Consider the following 19,331-nt stretch of genomic DNA (forward strand, 5'->3'; position numbering starts at 1 on the left):
TCAGTTAGACTCACAAAGTTCTCACTTAGGTTTCCCCCATTTATGTCCCTTAGAAATAAACAGCAGAGCAAAAGCATGATGGTAAGAAAAGAGCAAGAAGACCTCAGGGATTTGGCTGTGTAGGAAAAGTAATTTTACATAGAAGCTGTAGCTCATAACAGTAGTCAGTGGACTGGAGGCAAAGCTCTTCCTACCAGTATTGTACAGAATCAGTAACACATTTTAGGAAAGCAGGTTAATTCATTGCTTGCTGGGTAGATGGGCATCGTTTTGCTATGCTGAGTACAGAATTGACCTAACTTCATTCGTACTTACACATGTTCTGCTTCTTCCTGCAAAATATTTAAAGCAACTTGCAATAAAAACATTTGTGTAATAATGAAATAGACCTGGAAAGTGAGGGTCATGGGGATGAGCATGAAGTCAGGGTACCACTTTTTAAAGGCTGATGGGGTTAAGATGGAACGTCAGCCTTGAGTCACCTTCCTGTCAGAGCTGATTCAAATCCTAGCAGACATTTCTGCTTAGTGGTATCTTTCTGTTTTAGCCTCCAAAGAGTAGAAAAATACATTTGAAGTATAACTGGGATATTTTGAATATGAGTGTATTTATTATTATTAGAGATCCTTAGATGCTAGAAGATATTAACAGGTTTTAGAAGCATGTGCTCAGACAACACAGTAGAGTTGTTCTTTCCTGAGCACTTGTTTTCCTACACGGCTTCCTTCTTTTGTCTCTACCTCTTCTTTTTTGGGGTGGGGAGGTGGGGGGGCGGGGCTGGGTTTGAACCTGCCACCTCTGGTATATGGGGCCAATGCCCTACTCCTTGAGCCACAGGCGCCGCCCTTGTCTTTACCTCTTTTCAGTGCTCCTAAGTAGAGTGGATGGTTTAGTGACATAAGATGAGACCATATTAATAAATGAAATTAAGCAAAGATGAATTCAGGGTGATTCACTTTGGAAAGAGAAAAACTGTACAGAGTGAGTGATTATAGCTTTAGAATGTCACTGTGTCTGATCCAGCCCTTAGTGTACTTTTAGGTTGATCCATATGGAATAAGCAGGTTTTTAGGTGATAAATGGCCATATACTGGTTATGAAGTAGGGTGTAACACAATCATACATAAAAACAAATTTTTCACTCTTTAAAAAGAGTGTAAGTAGAGAGCAACAAATATTCTAACATCTGGAAACTGCTGTTAATTTACCTTTTCAAATTAACACTGGTGGGGTGTTGTTTAGTGTCACTGTAATCAGTGTAGTATCTAGAAAACCTGAAGAACTGGAGAACAACAACAACAAAAAGACAAAGCTTTTAGGTTTTAAATAGTGTTTAAATTAGTTTGAAAGAGAATAAAGAGAAGGGAATTAAAATTGTGAGCCTTGGCTGCCCACCCCTTACCATAGGGACGCTTGGTGTGTATGTGCTTGGACTAATTTTTGAGAATATTTAAAATGATTATTTGCAGGGGGATTGCGAGGTGTTCTTTTTGAAAGACTGTACCAAAAGGCATACTGACTCCATTGACAGAAGGTTTTGTTTTGACGTAGAAGCTGCTGACCGGTAAGTTACTAGAATTATTGTACCTAAAAAGAATAATTTTTTTAAAAGTTTTTTTTTTTTTTTTTTAAATACAGGTTAATTGGGTCTGGGAGTTCCATGGTCTGAAAGAATGTTGTTAACTCACTACATTTCCAAGCTGTGTTTTCATTATAAGCTGTTTAGTCTTGGTCTCTGTGTTCAGCTGTGGGGTGATAGTTTCATCTTAGCTGAAGTTGAGAGTCATTCTAATCAGCGTCGTCACTTGAAACATAACCTTGGAGCATTTAATTATTGATCCTGGCCTAAGTCATGGCACAAAGAGAACAGTGATTGAGAGTGAGGAAGTAGGTGGCAAAGCTAAAAAGGAGCGGGAGGTTAGCTGTTAATTCAGAACAGTGTTCATTTCTGTGCATGGGGATTTTCAGTATATGTCCTCTGTATGTGATGGAGGTGGTTAAGCAAACTTTTTCCTTATTCAAAGAGTGGTTATTTTTTTTTTTTTCCTTATCGTATGACTTTTGGTTTAAAAGAATCTTTGCCAGAGAGGAGGAGGGAAAAGAAGAAAAAAAGTTAGTCTGTCAATGTTACCACTTGTCTGGCATTAACTTTTTTTTTCTTTAACTGTATTAACATTCATTTAGAAGTTTACGGTTTGCCAGGCATTTCTGTTGTGCACAACGTGTAGAGTGACAATTGATGGGAGTGGGACAAAGGGAAAAGGAAGCAGGATGCCCCAGGGTCCCTGTTTGCACCATGACAGCATGCGTTGAGGCCAAGAACTTACTCTTAGATTTATTTCATCTTCTCCCTCCCAGGATTTGGGAATTGCAATCAGAGTCCTCTACTGGGTCTTTGCAGAGTTTATGTAACCTGAGGGCTGTCCTGTGTGTGGAGGGAGAAGCAGATGAGATGAGGGGAAGAGTGAGGTGGAGACGCTCACAGGTGGGAACATGCTAGGTGTTCCCAAGAGGCAGAGGAGGCCAGTGTGCAGTGTAGAAGATGGGGCCGGGCCGGTCTTGCCAAGGGGTTGATAGACAAGAAGGGTGAGCATGGGCGCTAAGCAGCCAGAGGGAACCATTAATTAAGCAGGAAAAATGGCAAGATCTCCTTCTCTGAGAGGCTGGCTCTGGGTGCTGGGGGACCTGACTTGGACAAGGTGAGGGGACAGTCAGGAGGTAGAGGGAGTGGTACCAGGTTCGGCGAGCTGCTGCAGGGCAGGAACAAAGAGGAGCCATGGTTCTTTTCTCTACAACATGGGATTGAAGGTTCCTCTTAGGGATGATGAAGATTAAACGAAGTGACAAATGACTAAGTTTGATATAGAATAAGTTTGGCAAAGTTTGATACAGAGTAAGTTCTCATTAAGTGGTAGTTGTCATCATTATTATTCCCTTAATAATAAAAGAGAGTCCTCACCAAGCTTACATTCTAGTGCGGGAAATTAAAAAAAAAAACAAAACAAAGGAAAATAAAGTGCTAGGGTTGAGAGAGGTGACAGAGTACGCTATGGGGAGACACCTGTCTCCTCTTGAAATGGAGCAGACGGTCCATTTGAGGGACTCCATTCTGCTTTTCTTTCCATCACCCTGCCTCCGTCTGTAATCTCTCTGTTTCCTCTACCAGCCCTCAGGAGAATTACGGTACTCATAAGGATATTTTTTTTTTTTTTTTGAGACAAAGCCTCAAGCTGTCGCCTTGGGTAGAGTGCTATGGCATCACAGCTCACAGCAACCTCCAACTCCTGGACTCAAGCGATTCTCCTGCCTCCACCTCCCAAGTAGCTGGGACTACAGGCGCCCGCCACAACGCCCGGCTATTTTTTGGTTGCAGCCGTCATTGTTGTTTGGCGGGCCCCAGGCTGGATTCGAACCCGCCAGCTCAGGTGTATGTGGCTGGCGTCTTAGCTGCTTGAGCCATAGGCACCAAGCCAGAATATTTGTTTTTTAATGGGATAGTGATTCTTTGCTAGCCCTGGTTTTGGCAATGATGATCTTTAGATAAGGCTGTTTTGCATGTGTATAGTAAAAGCTTTTAATATGAGACTTTTTTTTTTTTTTTTTTGTAGAGACAGAGTCTCACTTTACTGCCCTCTGTAGAGTGCTGTGGCGTCACACAGCTCACAGCAACCTCCAGCTCTTGGGCTTACGTGATTCTCTTGCCTCAGCCTCCCGAGCAGCTGGGACTACAGGCGCCCGCCACAACGCCCGGCTATTTTTTGGTTGCAGTTTGGCCAGGGCTGGGTTTGAACCTGCCACCCTATATGGGGCCGGCGCCCTACTCACTGAACCACAGGCGCCGCCCATGAGACTTTTTTTTTATAGCAAAAGGTTCCATTCAGGTGGAAACTCAAGAACACAAAAATAATAAATGCTGCTTCTTCCCTTCAATGAAACAGCTGAGCCTCTGGGGGTACAGCAGAAGGGGAAGAACCGTGCTTTACTTTTCAACAAATGAATCAAAGACCAGATTCTGTACATAAAATATGTCCTTCAGCATCACAGTAAATTTGGCAGTCCCATGGAAAGGATTGGTAGTTAAATAAGCATTTGGCCAAAGTTGGAAAAGATGAAGGAGAATGAATTTCAGAGTAAAAGAGATTAAATGGCAAGCCAATAAGAAATTGTTCCAAACTGTAAGAGAATCAGTCTGTGTCATACAACTTAAGCACGCATATGGGGGCACGCACCCTCAGAGGGCACAAATCCTTTCTCAGGGCCAGTGTTCTAAATGCTTGTATGTTTTACCCGGTTTAATCTTCACCATGGCTCTCTCAAATAGATAATTATCCTTTCCATTTTAGGATGAGAAACTGAGGCACAGGTTGGTTGAGTAGTTTCCCTTGAGTCACATAGTGAGTGAGTAGTCAGTGCTCTGCGTGTGGCTGTGCCCAGCGTCAATCTGCGAAGCCTTTTCTGGCGGTTGCGTGACACCGGCCTGTCACTCTCTCCTCTTAATACACTTGCATTACCTGGTTCAAGGACATCGCACCTGCCTGTTTTTCTCCCACCTCACTGGCTTTTGTTTTTTTTATGCTCTTTTGCCACTTCTGCCTTTCCCAACCCTCTTGACCTTGGCGTTCTCAGGCCTTACAGCTCTGTCTTCACTCCTGCTCTCCTGATGACTTTAGGTGCCATCCCTGTGTTGGTAACTCTCAAATTTATTATCTCTACCTGGATGTCTTACCTGATTTTTTTTTTTTTTTGAGACATAGTCTCACCGTGTCGCCCCGGTTAGAGGTGACATGGTATCACAGCTTACAGTGACCTCAAACTCCTGGGCTTAAGCAATTCTTTTGCCTCAGCCTCCTAAGTAACTGGGACTACAGGTGTCCGCCACAATGCCCGGCAATTTTTTGGTTGTAGGTGTCATTGTTGTCTGGCAGGCCCAGGCTGGATTTGAACCAGCCAGCTCCAGTGTATGTGGCTGGCACTCTAGCCACTGAGCTACAGGCACCGAGCCTCTTGCCCGAATTTTTAAATTTGGCTGCCTATTGAATTTTGCTTCTGAGATGCTTAACAGGCAATTCAGACAGTACATATGTGGGAGATACTGATTGGTTTTAATAAATTTTCCAAGAATTCTTGGGGGCTGTAAAGGAATGCTCTTTTTGTGGGATCTGGCACTTTTTATAGGTAGAAGAATTCAGTCTTAACTATAAAAATACTAATGTACAAATCTTTATTTTTTTCAAAGGTAATACATGCTTGCTTTAAGGCCTCTTATTTTCTGAAGGTTTTAGTTAATTTTCTTCATGTAGGAGTTTCTTTTAAGTCTTCAGGATAAGCTTGCCCCTCTTTCCCCTGTTTTCTCTAATTATACAGTCCTGGTGTGTGTGTTTTAAGTTTATTTCCTCATGTCTAAACAGACAAACATCTATTTGGGTTTGATGTTATCAATGGATAATGTTTTTTGTTGGGGGGGGGGGGTCCTTTAATTTGCTGACATCCTTCACTACCAGTGTCTTGCTGTTAGTGTCCCAATCGTGAACCAAAATCTGACCACCAGGGGTGAACGTACTTTGAGGTCTCTAATTCTGGGGCTTCAGAGGCATGATTTATTGAAAAGGGTGAATGAGGTAGGTTCTTTTGTCTGTGTCCCTGATTCCTGACCAAGTAGACTGATGGGAATTGTAAGTAATTTGTTGCTTGTCTATTAGATTATGAATTCCATGTGGGTAGGAACATTGTCTTAGTATTACCTGGAACTACAGTTGTAATGCTTTGTATGCAGTGCACATTTGCCAAATTTGTACTGGATTAAATGAAATTGAATTGTCACTTGGAAGTGATAGAACTGGGATGAGATTCAATCGAGCAATTGTCAGTCAACCATCCTTTTCTTCTGTGAGCTGCTACACAGTGAACTGCAGTGTTTTCCTTCCATTTAAGGAAAAATAAACTTAGCCTGTTTTGGAGTGTGTAAGGATGGTGTCACTGGGGCTCTGGTGGAATTTGTACACGGTTCCTGTTGGGTACCTTGATATAGTAATGATTGCATGTGTTTAACATAAACATACAACATATTTTATCTTCTTCCCAAGTGTTCATTTTTGTTATTTTTAATTTCTGATGCTGGAAGAATAGTCAGGTATTGTGACAGTAGGTGCTATTTACAAACTACAGAATGGAGCCCGAGTTTGCATTGATCTGTGTAAATATAAATCCAGAGCTTTCACTTAATTGTGGCATTACTTCTGGTCAGATTTGGTTGCATGTAATATAAGTCAAAGTAAGATGGCTTAAATAGTGCCAAAGTTTATATTTTCCTCTTGTTTGGGAAGCCCAGAGATCTCCTGATTAGCACTGATACAGTCCCAACTCCCTCTCAGGCATGACTTGCCTTCCAGTCCCTTCCAGCGTGAGAGAGCACACAGCGCTGCCTACTTAATCGAGGAGCATGCCTCTTGTGGTAGGGATGCTTCCCTGTGGTTGCACACACTTTTGCTCACATACCATTGGCCCGAATGGAGTTCAGCAATTACATCTAGTTGTAAGAGAAGCTTTTAAATCCATGAAGAATTGCTGTCTTTTGTTTTTTAATGCTGTTGTGATACTTAGGAAATCTGTTACAGCAGAGAGAAGACTGTTGGAGCCCAGCTAGCCATTACTGCTTGATTATCCATGGTTAGATGGATGTGTACTTCATTTTTTTCTCCCTCACGTCACTAAAGTGTTCCTTTGAATATTTTCTTAGCTAAGAGGCAGCCTTTAAGAACACATGTGCTAAGGACATCAAGCAAAAAGACAACCTGCAGAATGGGAGCAAATATTTGAACATTGTGTGACCGGTAAGGGACTTGTTTCTAGAGAAACAAGTTTAGTTGCATATAAAGAACTCTTGCAACTCAATAATAAAAGGACAAAATTTAAGAGTGGCCAAAAGACCTCAATTGGACATTTTTCTAGAGAAAGCATACACGTGGCCAATAAACACATGAAAAGATGCTTAGTGGTCTTAGCCATGAGGGAAATGCAAACCAAAACCATAATTAGATACCACTTCATATCCACTAGGTGGTTATAAATAAAAACACAGAGAATAACAATTGCAGGTGAGAATATGGAGAAATTGGACATTTACAGGCTGAGGGTAGGAAGTTATGGCTGTTAAAAACAGTTTGGCAGTTCTTCAAAAAGTTAAACGTAACAGTGCCATCTGACCCAGAAATTCTGCTCCTAGCTGTATGTTCAAGAGAAATGAAAACTTAGGTCTACATGGTTGACCTAAAAGGAAGTAGCTGAAGCAAAATTAATGTAAGTGGTGAGTTTATTTGGGTCAAGCTTGAGGGCTGCAACCTGGGAGCATAGATTCAAGTTGCCCACAGTATACAGTCTGATTAGCGGCAGTTACAAATGGGTTTTTACTTTTAATATATTTTATAGTAATTTTCTCTCTTTCTCTCTCTTTCCTTCCGACCTCCTCCTTCCTTCCTTATTTCCTTTCCATCCCTCCCTCTCTCCCTTAACTTCCTTCCTTCCTTCTTAACTTCCACTCTCCTTCTCCTCCCCTCCCTTTCCTTCCCTTTCATTTCCTTAGTCTCACTCAGTTGCCCTGGGTAGCGTGCTGTGGCATCATAGCTCACAACAATCTCAAACTCTTGGGTTAAGGGATCCTCTTGCTTCAGCCTCCTGAGTAGTTTGGACTACAGGCATGTACTACCATGCCTGGCTAGGGGTTTTTCCATTCCCCTGTTTTTAGTAGAGACAGGGTTTCCTTCTTACTCCTGTCCTGAGCTCTTGAGCTCATGCAATTCGCTTGCCTCGGCCTCCCAGAGTGAGTGCTAGGATTATAGGCATGAGCCACCCTGCCCAGCTACAAGTGGATTTTTAAAAGTAGATTTTTAGAGGTAATTTCTGAGTTGTCTACCGGAAATTTACATTTAAATAACATAAGCTATTGTTCCTTATATCTCAGATTCCAGAAACATGGAGATAATGGGTGAGACGCCTAGTCAGGACCAAAATGACTAAACAACTGTCCCCAGTTGCGGTTGGGGGAAGGATGACAGAAGTCTCCACTCATGTTTCTCTGGGCCAGCATACCTCATATCGCTCAGGTTGCTTTGAGCTGTTTTTCTTTTCTCAACCCAAAAACTTGCATGTGAATTTCATAGAAGCACTATGTATAATAGCCAAAAAGTAGAGACAATTCAAATGTCTATTGACTGATGAATGGATAAATAAAACGTAGTTATATCCATACAATGAAAAATGACTCAGCAATAAAAGAGAACTACAGTACATGCTACAATGTGATTGAACCTTGAAAACATTAGGATGAGTAAAAGAAGACCACTTAGCATATGACATTTATACAAAGTGTCCAGAAGAGGCCACTCTATATAGGATGGAGACTAAGTTAATTAGTGGTTGCCTAGGGTTGGGGGTTTGGAGGAAAATAGGTAGTGATGGCTTAATGGGTATGAATCTTTTTTTCTGGAGTGATTAAAAATGTTCTAAAATTGATTTTGATGATGGTTACACAAGTCTGTGCATGTATTAAAAGCTGTCGAATTATACACTTTAAGTGGGCAAATTTGATAGTGTGAATTCTATCTCAGTAAAGCTTTTTAAAACAAAACAGCTGCAAAGAAATACCTACCATAACTAAAATAAGGGTCTTAAATGACCGTGAATGCTCACACGTGAGGCCAGCTGGGGTCATGCCACTTATTTTAGGTTGGAGAAATTATATTTTGTGTAGTTGTCTTCTCCAGGGCAAGTAGTATCCCGTCAGGAGGTGTAGCTTTCTCGCCTGAAGGGTGACATATCACCCTTGCCCCACCCCAACCATTTTGTTATATAATGTGCTTTTAGCTTTCCTAGCAGGCTTTCCATGCTCGTTGTGCTATGATCCCCCACACATTTGCTTGATAAATAATTACCATTCTGTGAAAGTTCTCCCACACATCAACGCAGACACTGCTTGAAGAAAATGCTTCTCATTTTGCTCTCATTAATCTGACATTTCAAATATCATATTTGGTTTGATTTTTTTTTTTTTTGCCTTGTTCTCATTTCTCACTCTTGAAAGGATGCCAGACGGCTTCTTACTTTTATAATTCACTCATGTATATTTTCACAGCGATGGTGGGAGGAGGAAATCACCCGTGTATCTAAAGCATTAGATATCTTAGAGTGCTTTATACCAATGACTTTATTTTTTCTTTTTAAGACAGAGTCCCACTTTGTCGCCCTTGGTACAGTGCTGTGGCGTCACAGCTCACAGCAGCCTCAAACTCTTGGGCTCAAGTGATTCTCTTGCCTCAGCCTCCCAAGTAGCTGCTGGGACTACAGGTGCCCATCACAATGCCTGGCTAGGGTTTTTAAAATTTTTATTTATTTTTTATTTCTAGTTTATGATGGGGCCTTGCTCTGGCTCAGGCTGGTGAGAAGTCCTCCTTTATAGTGTTTAATAAGACAAAGATGCCAACAAATGTTTGTGGAATTGAATGGAAGTGTACTGTTTTCTGTAAATATACCTAGGAGGTATGCATTTCAATTAAAGTTTAACAGTAGCTTTGATTATACCACATGAAACCAAATGGAACTGGCTCGTGTGGGTTTAGCCTTTCAGGGATTTGAGTTATTCAAGAATTGTACCAAGACTCCGGTTTAGGGAAACTAGGAAAGGAAGTTATTTTAAAAGAATGTAAGTGGAATTGGTAAAACATGGAATAGGCGGAATTAGCAACTGCATTTCTTATATACAAGCTTCGGTGTTTTTTCATGGAGTGTAAGGTTTTGACCTAAAGATGGTATTGTTGATAGTAATACGTTGAAAGCCACATTTTATACTGCTTCTGATATTTAAGTGGAAATCTGGGTTGACAGTAATACGGATTTATTTGTGCGCTGAAGGACCCTGGAGTGTGTGACACAAGAAACGTTTTAGCTTCTGTGAATGAACCTGGGATACACAACCTTGTACAAGGATTTTTGTGGACACATGTTTTCATTGGTCTCGTATAAATACTTTGGAGTGGAATTGCATGTTTGACCTTTTAGGAAATCGAATTTTCCTAAGTAGTTTTACCCTCACCAGCAGTGTGGAGTCCCAGTTCCACTGCCTTACCAGCCTTTGATGATGTTGATCTTTTTCACTTTAGCCAATTTTGACTAATGATGCTAAACTCTTTTTCATGTGCTTATTGGTCATTTATATTTCTTCTGTTGTGAAGTAACTAAGTTTTTGGCCCATTTAAGAAATTATAAGTATTTTTATTGAATTGTAGGAATTTCTTTAAGTACTCTGACTAAATCCTTCATCAGATATAATAATTGTGAATATTTTCTTATGCCTGTAGCTTGCCTGTTTATTTTCTTAATGATGTCTTTCAATGAGAAGAACATTTTACTTTGAATTTATCAGTTTTAAAAAATCTTATTGGCAGTGCTTTATGCTAAGAAATCTGTTTCTGCTCTAAGGTTTTGAAGACGTGTTCCCACGTTTTCTTATAAAGCTCTGTAATTAGTCTGTGACTCATGAAGATTTTGTTTTGAGAGGAGTTGTCTCGTGTAGGTGAGGGGGTTGAAGTCTTTATTTTTTCCCCAGGTGAATAATCAATATTTCCGGCACCATTTGTTGATAAAATGTTTGCTCTCATGTAATTGTTTTGGCATTTTCTAAAAAATCATTTGATTATATATGTGTAGGTCTATTTTTAGATTCCATATTCTCTTCCCTCTCTTGGTCTTTTGCCAAATCCACACTTACAATGATTGCTATAGCCTTAGGTGCTGTAGATTCTCTGTTCTTTTAACAATTGTTTTGGCTGTTGTAAGTCATTTATTATTTCCATATAAATTTTAGAATCCTTTTTTTTTTTTACTGAATGACCCCCTCCGTCAATCTCACATAGATTGGTATTATCAATATAGAATCTTACATTGACTGAACATGAGTTTCCATGTATTTAGATCTTTAATATCTCCCAGTAATATTTTATAGCTTTCCGTATAGAGATGACGGACATCATTTGTTAAATTTCCCTAAATATTTTGTTTTCTGGATGATAATTTAAAAAGATAGTTGTTTTCCAAGTGGTTACTGTTAGTATATAGAGATGTACTTGGTTTTTGCATCCCACAATATTGCTAAATTCACTGGTTAGTTCTATTAGTTCTGGCAGTTCCTTTAGGAGTTTTTTTTTTATGTATGCAGGGATTTCATGTTTTCTTCCTTTCCAATCTGTAAGTCTTTTTTTTTTTTTTAACTTGCCTTCTTACAATGCCTAAGACTGCCCAAAAATGTTGATCAGAAGTGGCGCTATTGGCCACTTGTTGATTGTTCCTGATCTTGGAAGGAAAGCATTCGTTATTTATCACAGGCAGTCCCTGAGTTAGAAACATCCAACTAATGTACAACTCGCACTTAAGAACAGATGCTATGACAGGTAATAAGGCCAGTTTCAACTTATATACAAATTCAATTTGAGAATAAACCCACAGAACCTGTCTTGTTTGTAACCTGGGGATGCCTGTAGGTAAAAATTATTTATAAATACCCTCTTTATTTTGAGGAGTATTTTGTTTATTCTCAGTTTTAATATAAAGAGGTTTGAGTTTTGACAAAATATTCTTTAGAGTCTATTGAACATAAAATATTTTGCTTTAATCTGTTAGTATAGTGAATTGCCCTGAATTTTCTAAGTTAAGCTAACTTAATTCCTGAGGTAGACTCTGTTTGGTCATGATGTACTAAGATTTTATATACTGCTTCATTCATTTTGCTGTATTTGGTTAAAGATTTTTATATCTTATGTTCATAAGATATATGTGTATTATCTTTGCTTTTAATGCCCTACTCTGATTTTGGCACTGAGATTATGATAGTTTCAGAAAAGAGTTGAGGAGTTTCTCTTCTCTCTTTTTTTTGGAAGTGTATATAATATTGGTACAGGCTCTTACTTAAATGTTTGAGGTAATGCATCGATAAAGCCATCTTGATCTGGAATTTTCTTTGTGGAAATTTTAAAAGTTGCAGATTAAGCTGGGTATATTGGCTCATGCCTGTAATCCTAGCACACTGGAAGGCTGAGGTAGGAGGATTGCTTGAGCTCAGGAGTTTGAGACCAGCCTGAGCAATGAGAGAGACCCTGTCTCTACTAAAAAAAAAAAAAAAAAAAAACAACAAAACATAGCCAGGCATGCTGGCATGTGCCTGTAGTTCCAGCTACTCAGGAAATTGAGCCCAGGTGTTTGAGGTTACAGTGAGCTATGATGATGCCACTGCACACTAGTTGGGGTGACGGAGTGAGACTTTATCTCAAATATCCACAAAAGCCCCCTCGAATCAAAACAAAAACTGACTTAAATTGTTCATGAGGCACAAAGAAACTTTGAAAAATAAAATAATGAAGGAAGAAAGTACAACGAAAAAGACTGATATAGATTACCTGCATAACATTCATGAGGCCATGGTACTTTATCCTGGTTGACAAAATGATATTGTCTCAAAAAAAATTTATATTTAGTGATTGTAAGGATATTCAGATTTCCTTTCTTATATTACTTTTCATAAATTGTGATTTTCAAGGAATTTAAGTTGTTGACTTTATTGTCATAATTTTTTTCATAAAATCCACCTGTTCTTTTCATACCTGTAGGTTTTGTAGATGATATCTCTTATGTTGATATTGGGGATTTTTGTTTCATTTTCTTTTTGATAAGTCTTGCCTAGAGGTTTATAAATTTTGCTAACTTTTCAGAGAACTCATTGTTTTCTGCTTTTTAAAAATTACTTTTAAAATTTACTTTTATTTTCACTTGTCTTTTCATTACTTTTTCAGCTGGAAGAATAGATCATTGATTTTTATAGCTTATATTTGAATGTAGGCATTTAATCTAAGGATTTCTCTAGCTTATATACCACAAATTTTGATGTTTTCAGTATACTTCATTTTAAAATAAGTTTTTTATTTCCTATGTGATTGAAGATACAGATGTGGAATCCATGTGATATTTAGAAGTGGCTTTTAAAATTTCCAAGTGGTTGAGGACATTATACATGTAATGTTATCATTTTTTTTTTTTTTTTTTTGCTTTAGTGCACTTTTGGTTAGATGACATAGTCTGTGTTTCATCAAGTGTTGAATACTGAAAAGATCTTTTTTGTGGGTGCACAACATTATGCCTCCTTAATGAAATGACCTTTTAGTATTATGAAATATCTCTCCATTTTTTCTAATAATTATCTTGAAATTTATCTTCTCTAATATTAAGATAGACACATTAGTTTTCTTATACTTACTGTTTGCATAGTGTATCTTTTTTCATACCTTCCTTTGTGTTTAAACATAAACTTTGTTTTTATAAACAGGATATAATTCCTTTCAAAAAGTCTGCTTTGTTAGCCTTAGCTTTTTACTCTGGTTTTAGTTAATTTATATGTAATATCATTTTTGATATGTGTGAGTTTAAGACTACCGTCTTTTTTTTTTTATTAAATCATAGCTGTGTACATTAATGCGATCATGGGACACCATACACTGGTTTTATAGACCATTTGACACATTTTCATCACACTGACACATTTTCATCACACTCTGCCCATCCTCCCCCCTCCCTCCCCTCCCTCTCCTCCTTCCCCATATTCTTAGGTTATAACTGGGTTATAGCTTTCATATGAAAGCCATAAATTAGTTTCATAGTGGGGCTGAGTACATTGGATACTTTTTCCTCCATTCTTGAGATACTTTACTAAGAAGAAAATGTTCCAGCTCCATCCATGTAAACATGAACGAGGTAAAGTCTCCATCTTCCTTTAAGGCTGCATAATATTCCACGGTGTACATATACCACAATTTATTAATCCATTCGTGGGTTGATGGGCACTTGGGCTTTTTCTATGACTTAGCAATTATGAATTGGGCTGCAATAAATATTCTGGTACAAATATCTTTGTTATAATGTGATTTTTTTGGTCTTCTGGGTATGTACCTAGTAGAGGAATTATAGGATTGAATGGCAGGTCTATTTTTAGATCTCTAAGTGTTCTCCAAACATCTTTCCAAAAGGAATGTATTAATTTGCATTCCCACCAGCAGTGTAGAAGTGTTCCCTTTTCTCCACATCCACGCCAACATCTCTGGTCTTGGGATTTTGTGATATGGGCTAATCTTACTGGAGTTAGATGGTATCTCAAGGTAGTTTTGATTTGCATTTCTCTGATGATTAAAGATGATGAACATTTTTTCATATGTCTGTAGGGTGTGCACCTGTCTTCTTCAGAGAAGTTTCTCTTCAAGTCCCTTGCCCAGCCTGCGATGTAAGGCTACCATCTTGATTTTGATTTCTATTTGCCGTGTTTACTCCTCTCTTCTCTGCTGTTTTCTTTGTAGTGAGTTGGCATATTTTTTAATATTACATTTTATCCCCTCTATTCTATGCCTTTTTGTTTACTTTTTAAGATGCTGTCTCATGGTATAATATGCATTTAAAAAATATTATAGTATCTACCTGTTGTCTCAGGGAGTATAGCTTTTTCATAAACAGTATAAGATCATTAGGCCAGGAGCAGTGGCTCTCACCTATAATCTTAGCACTCTGGGAGGGTGAGGCGGGTGGGTCGCCTGAGCTCAGGAGTTTGAGCCAGCCTGAGCAAGAGCACAACCCCATCTCTGAAAAATAGCCGAGTATTGTAGTGGGCATCTGTGGTCCCAGCTACTTGGGAGGCTGAGGTGAGAGGATTGCTTATGCCCCAGAGATTGAGGTTGCTATGAGCAATGTTGCCATGGCACTCATGTCACCAAGGGTGACAAAGTGAGACTCTGTCTCAAAAAAAAAAAAAAAGAGCCTTTCTTACAGAAGGTGGATTTCTAATTACCATCCTTCTGCCTTCTATGCTATTATTATTATATATTCTAATTTTACATCCATTGTGAATCTATGAAATACATAGCATGTGAACTACATATACTATGAAATAATATACTATATTGTTACTTTACGAAGTAAAAAATCAGTTTTAAAAAGAAATTTAATGTTTATCTACATGTATGTGTATACATACAAGTGTGTGCAAATTTTTATACTAATACGTTTATTCTTTCTAGTTTCTTTCTTTCTTTCCTTCTTTTTCAGAGCCTCAAGCTGTTGCCCTGGGTAGAGAGCTGTGGCATCACAGCTCACAGCAACCTCCAACTCCTGGGCTCAAGTGATTTTCCTGCCTCCGCCTCCCAAGTAGCTGGGACTACAGGTGCCTGCCACAATACCCGGCTATTTTTTTGGTTGCAGCCATCATTGTTATTTGGCAGGCCTGGGCTGGATTCGAACCTGCCAGCTCAGATATATGTGGCTGGCGCCTTAGCTGCTTGAGCCACAGGTGCTGAGCCATTGTTTCTAGTTTTTTAAGTTCTTTTCTGCAGTACTATGTTTTTTTCTTTTTTATCTTGTACCATTTATTTAAAGTTCCTTAAGCAAACTTCATTTAAGCACTTTTTGTAATGCAGGTCTGCTGGAAAATAGTTCTTTTATATTTTATATATCCAAAAGTGTCTTTATTTTGCTTTCATTTTTCATAGATATATAATTACAGATTCTAGGTCCCCCCACCTCACAAAAGCCATTCTATTGTCTTTAGGCCTCCCTTTATTTTATGACAAGTCATCCACTTTTCTTATGGTTCCCCTGTATGTCCTCTTTTCTTTTGCTGCTTTCAATATTTTTTTTTTAAAATGGTTTTTATGGTTTTCTTTGTTTTGCCCTGCTTAGGGTTCATTGAGGTTCTTGGATATGTGGGTTGATATTTCTTACCAGTTTTAGAATATCTTAGCTGTTATCTCTAGAAATGTTTCTTCTGCCCTATTTTTGGGGTCCTGCTTACTTTATGTTTGACCATTTGTATTATCCATAGAGATTTCAGATTCCTTCTTCCACTTTTTTCACTTGATTTGTGTTTCAATTTGAATGATGTCTGCTGACCCATCTTCAGATTATTGGTTCTTTTTACTGCTATGTTAAACCTTTTCAGAGAATTCTTTATCACTGTTATTTTACGTAGCACATTTAAAAAAATTTTACTGTTGTCTTTTTATTTATTTTATTGATTGGGATTCATTGAGGGTACAAAGAATTAGGTTACACTGATTGCATGTGTTAAAAGTTCCTCTTATGTTTGTTGCCTGCCCCCAAGAGATGCGCCATATATTGTAACCCCCATCCTCCTCCTTCCGCCCTCTCCCCACTCCCTCATTTCCTTACCCCACCCTTTGTATTAACTCATCTACTGCCTTCATAATAGAATTCAGTACATTGGATTCTTGTTTCTCCATTCTTGTGATGCTTTACTAAGAAGAATGTGTTCACCTCCATCCATGTTAATACAAAAGTTGTAAAGTCTCCATCTTTTTTAGTGGCTGAATAGTATTCCATAGTGTACACATACCACAGCTTGTTAATCCATTCCTGGGTTGGTGGGCATTTAGGCTGTTTCCACATTTTGGCGATTGTAAATTCAGCTGCAATAAACAGTCTAGTGCAGGTGTCCTTAAGATAAAAAAGATTTCTTCTGAATAATGGGATTGTAGGGTCAAATGGCCCAGTAATGGGATTGTAGGATCAAATGGCAGGTCTGATTTGAGTTCTTTGAGAACTCCTCATATTTCTTTCCAAAGAGGCTGTATTTGTAGAGTTCGCAGTTCTACAAACGATGTATAAGTGTCCCCTTCTTACCACACCAGCGCCAGCATCTGCAACTCTGGGACTTTGTGATGTGTGGTATTCTTACTGGGGTTGGGTGTTATTTCAGGGAGGTTTTGATTTGAATTTCTCTCATGATTTGGGATGATGAGCATTTTTTCATATGTTTCTTAGCCGTTAGTCTCTTCCTCAGAGCAGGCTCTGTTCACGTCTCTTGCCCAGTGACAGACGGGATAATGTTGGTTCTTTTTTTGTTGATTAATTTGAGTTCTCTGTAGATCCTAGTTACCAAGCTTTTGTCTGATTCATAATATGCAAATATCTTTTCCCATTCTGAAGGTTGTCTCTTTGCTTTGGTTGTTGTTTCCTTAGCTGTACAGAACCTTTTCAGCTTAATTAAGTCTCATTTGTTTATTTTTGTTATTGTTGTGATTGCCATGGAAGTCGTCTTCATAGAATCTTTCCCCAGGCTGATATTTTCACACTTTCCTTGAGCATTTTTATTGTTTCGTGCCTTAGATTTAGATCTCTTATCTATCTTGAATCAACTTTAGTGAGTGGTGAGAGGTATGGGTCCTGTTTCAGTCTTTTACATGTGGTTATCTAGTTCTCCCAGCACCATTTATTGAATAGGGAGTCTTTTCCTAAGTGTATGTTTGATTTATCAGAGATCAGGTAGCTGTAAGATGTTTTATATCAGGGTTTTCTGTTAGGTTCCAAATGTCAATGTCAGTGCTATTTTGATTACTATGGCCTTGTCATATAGCTAAGGTCTGCTAGGGTGATACCCCTGGCTTTGTTTTTATTACCAAGAATTGCCTTGGCTATATGGAGTTTTTTCTGGTTCCATACAAAACTAAGAATTAGTTTTTTCAAATCTTGAAAGTATGATGATGGTATTTTAATGGGGTTGCATTGAATGTGTTCATTGCTTTGGGAAGTAGAGACATTTTGACAATGTTGATTCTCCCCAGCCATGAACATGGTATGTTCTTCCATTTGTTAATAGCTTCTGCTGTTTCTTTTCTTAGGGCTTGGTACTTTTCTTTGTAGAGAGTCCTTTGCCTCTTTTGTTAGGTATATTCCTAGGTATTTTTTTTTTTTTGAGGCTACTGTGAAGGGAATTGTGTTCTTGATTAGCGTCTCATCTTGGCTAATACAAAGGCTACTGATTTGTTAGATAAAGTTGATTTTTTTTCCTGAGACATTACTAGTTTTTGATCACTTCCATGAGTCTTGTGGTTGAGTTTTTGGGGTTCGCTAAGTATAGGATCATATCATCAGCAAAAAGCTAGAATTTGACCTCCTCTGCCCCCTATTTGGATGCCTTTTATTTCCTTCTCTTGCCTGATTATATTGGCTAGAACTTCCAGCCCTATGGTGAATAGTTGTAATGATAGAGGACAACCTTGTCTGGTTCCAGTTCTATGTGGAAAGGCCTTCCGTTTTTCTCCATTCAGTATAATATTAGCTGTGGGTTTGTCATAGATAGCTTCAATCAGTTTAAGAAATGTGCCACCTATGCCTATATACTTAAGTGTTCTACTTAGAAAAGGATGCTGAATTTTATTAAATCCTTTTTCTGCATCTATTGAGAGAATCATATGGACTTTGTTTTTGCTTTTGTTAATTTGGTGAATTATGTTTATGGATTTATGTATGTTAAACTAGCCTTGCACCCCTGGGACAAAACCTACTTGATTGGGATGAATGATATTTTCATTGTGTAGCTGTAATCTATTGGCTAGGATTTTGTTTAGAATTTTTGCATCTATATTCATTAATGAAATTAATCAGACATTCTCCTTTTCAGTTGTGTCTTTTCCTGGTTTTGGTATCAGGGTGCTCTTTACTTCATAGAACATGTTGGGGAAGAATCCTTCCTGCTCAATTTTTGGGAATAATTTCTGCAGTATGGGTATAAGCTTTTTTTTTTTAAAGGTTTGATAGACTTCTGGTGTGAAGCAATCTGGACCAGGTTTTTTTTTTTGTTGTTGTTGGTATAATTTTTTTTTTTTTTTTTTTGCAGTTTTTGGCAGGGGCTAGGTCTGAACCCGCCACCTCCAGCATATGGGGCCGGTGCCCTACCCCATTGAACCACAGGTGCTGCCCTGGGATATTTTTTATTGTTTCTTCATCCTTAGTTCTTTAAACAAGTCTGTTCAAGAGATCTGTTTCTTCTTGATTAAGTCTAGGGAGAGGGTGTGATTCCAGGTATTGATCCATTTCCTTCACATTGTCAAATTTCTGGGCATAGAATTTCCTGTAGTACTCAGAAATGATCTCTGTATTTGTGGCATCTGTTGGTACTTTCCTTTTATCATTTCTTATTGAGGTTATTAGAGATTTTACTTTTCTTTTTCTAGTTAATCTAGCCAAAGGTTTATTGATTTTATTTATTTTTTCAAAAACCAACTTTTTATTCTGTTAATTTTCTAAATGACTCTTTTGTTTTCAATTTCAGTAATCTCTGATTTAATTTTGGTTATTTCTTTTCTTCTGCTGGGTTTGGGATTAGATTGTTCTTCTTTTTCCAATTTCTAATTTCCAGTTCCAAACTCAGGAACAGATGGTTCATGAGTTTGTTGAGGCATTGTCTTTCTGTTTTGCAAATGTAGGCATCTAGTGTAATAAATTTCCCTCTTAAG

At 38.3% G+C, this 19,331-nt stretch overlaps 1 protein-coding gene across 4 annotated transcripts in view; it reads left to right on the forward strand.

The window, feature by feature from the left end:
- ARHGAP10 (Rho GTPase activating protein 10) overlaps window positions 1-19,331 on the forward strand; it is a 346,448-nt gene that overhangs the window by 149,179 nt on the left and 177,938 nt on the right. For all 4 annotated transcript variants that reach the window (XM_053582345.1, XM_053582335.1, XM_053582326.1 and 1 more), the window contains one exon: window positions 1,470-1,564. In XM_053582345.1, the coding sequence (XP_053438320.1) occupies window positions 1,470-1,564 (95 nt within the window). The remainder of the gene's footprint in view (window positions 1-1,469; window positions 1,565-19,331) is intronic.

The sequence above is a fragment of the Nycticebus coucang genome, chromosome 1 (assembly GCF_027406575.1).
Source record: "Nycticebus coucang isolate mNycCou1 chromosome 1, mNycCou1.pri, whole genome shotgun sequence".
NCBI classification, from domain to species: domain Eukaryota; kingdom Metazoa; phylum Chordata; class Mammalia; order Primates; family Lorisidae; genus Nycticebus; species Nycticebus coucang.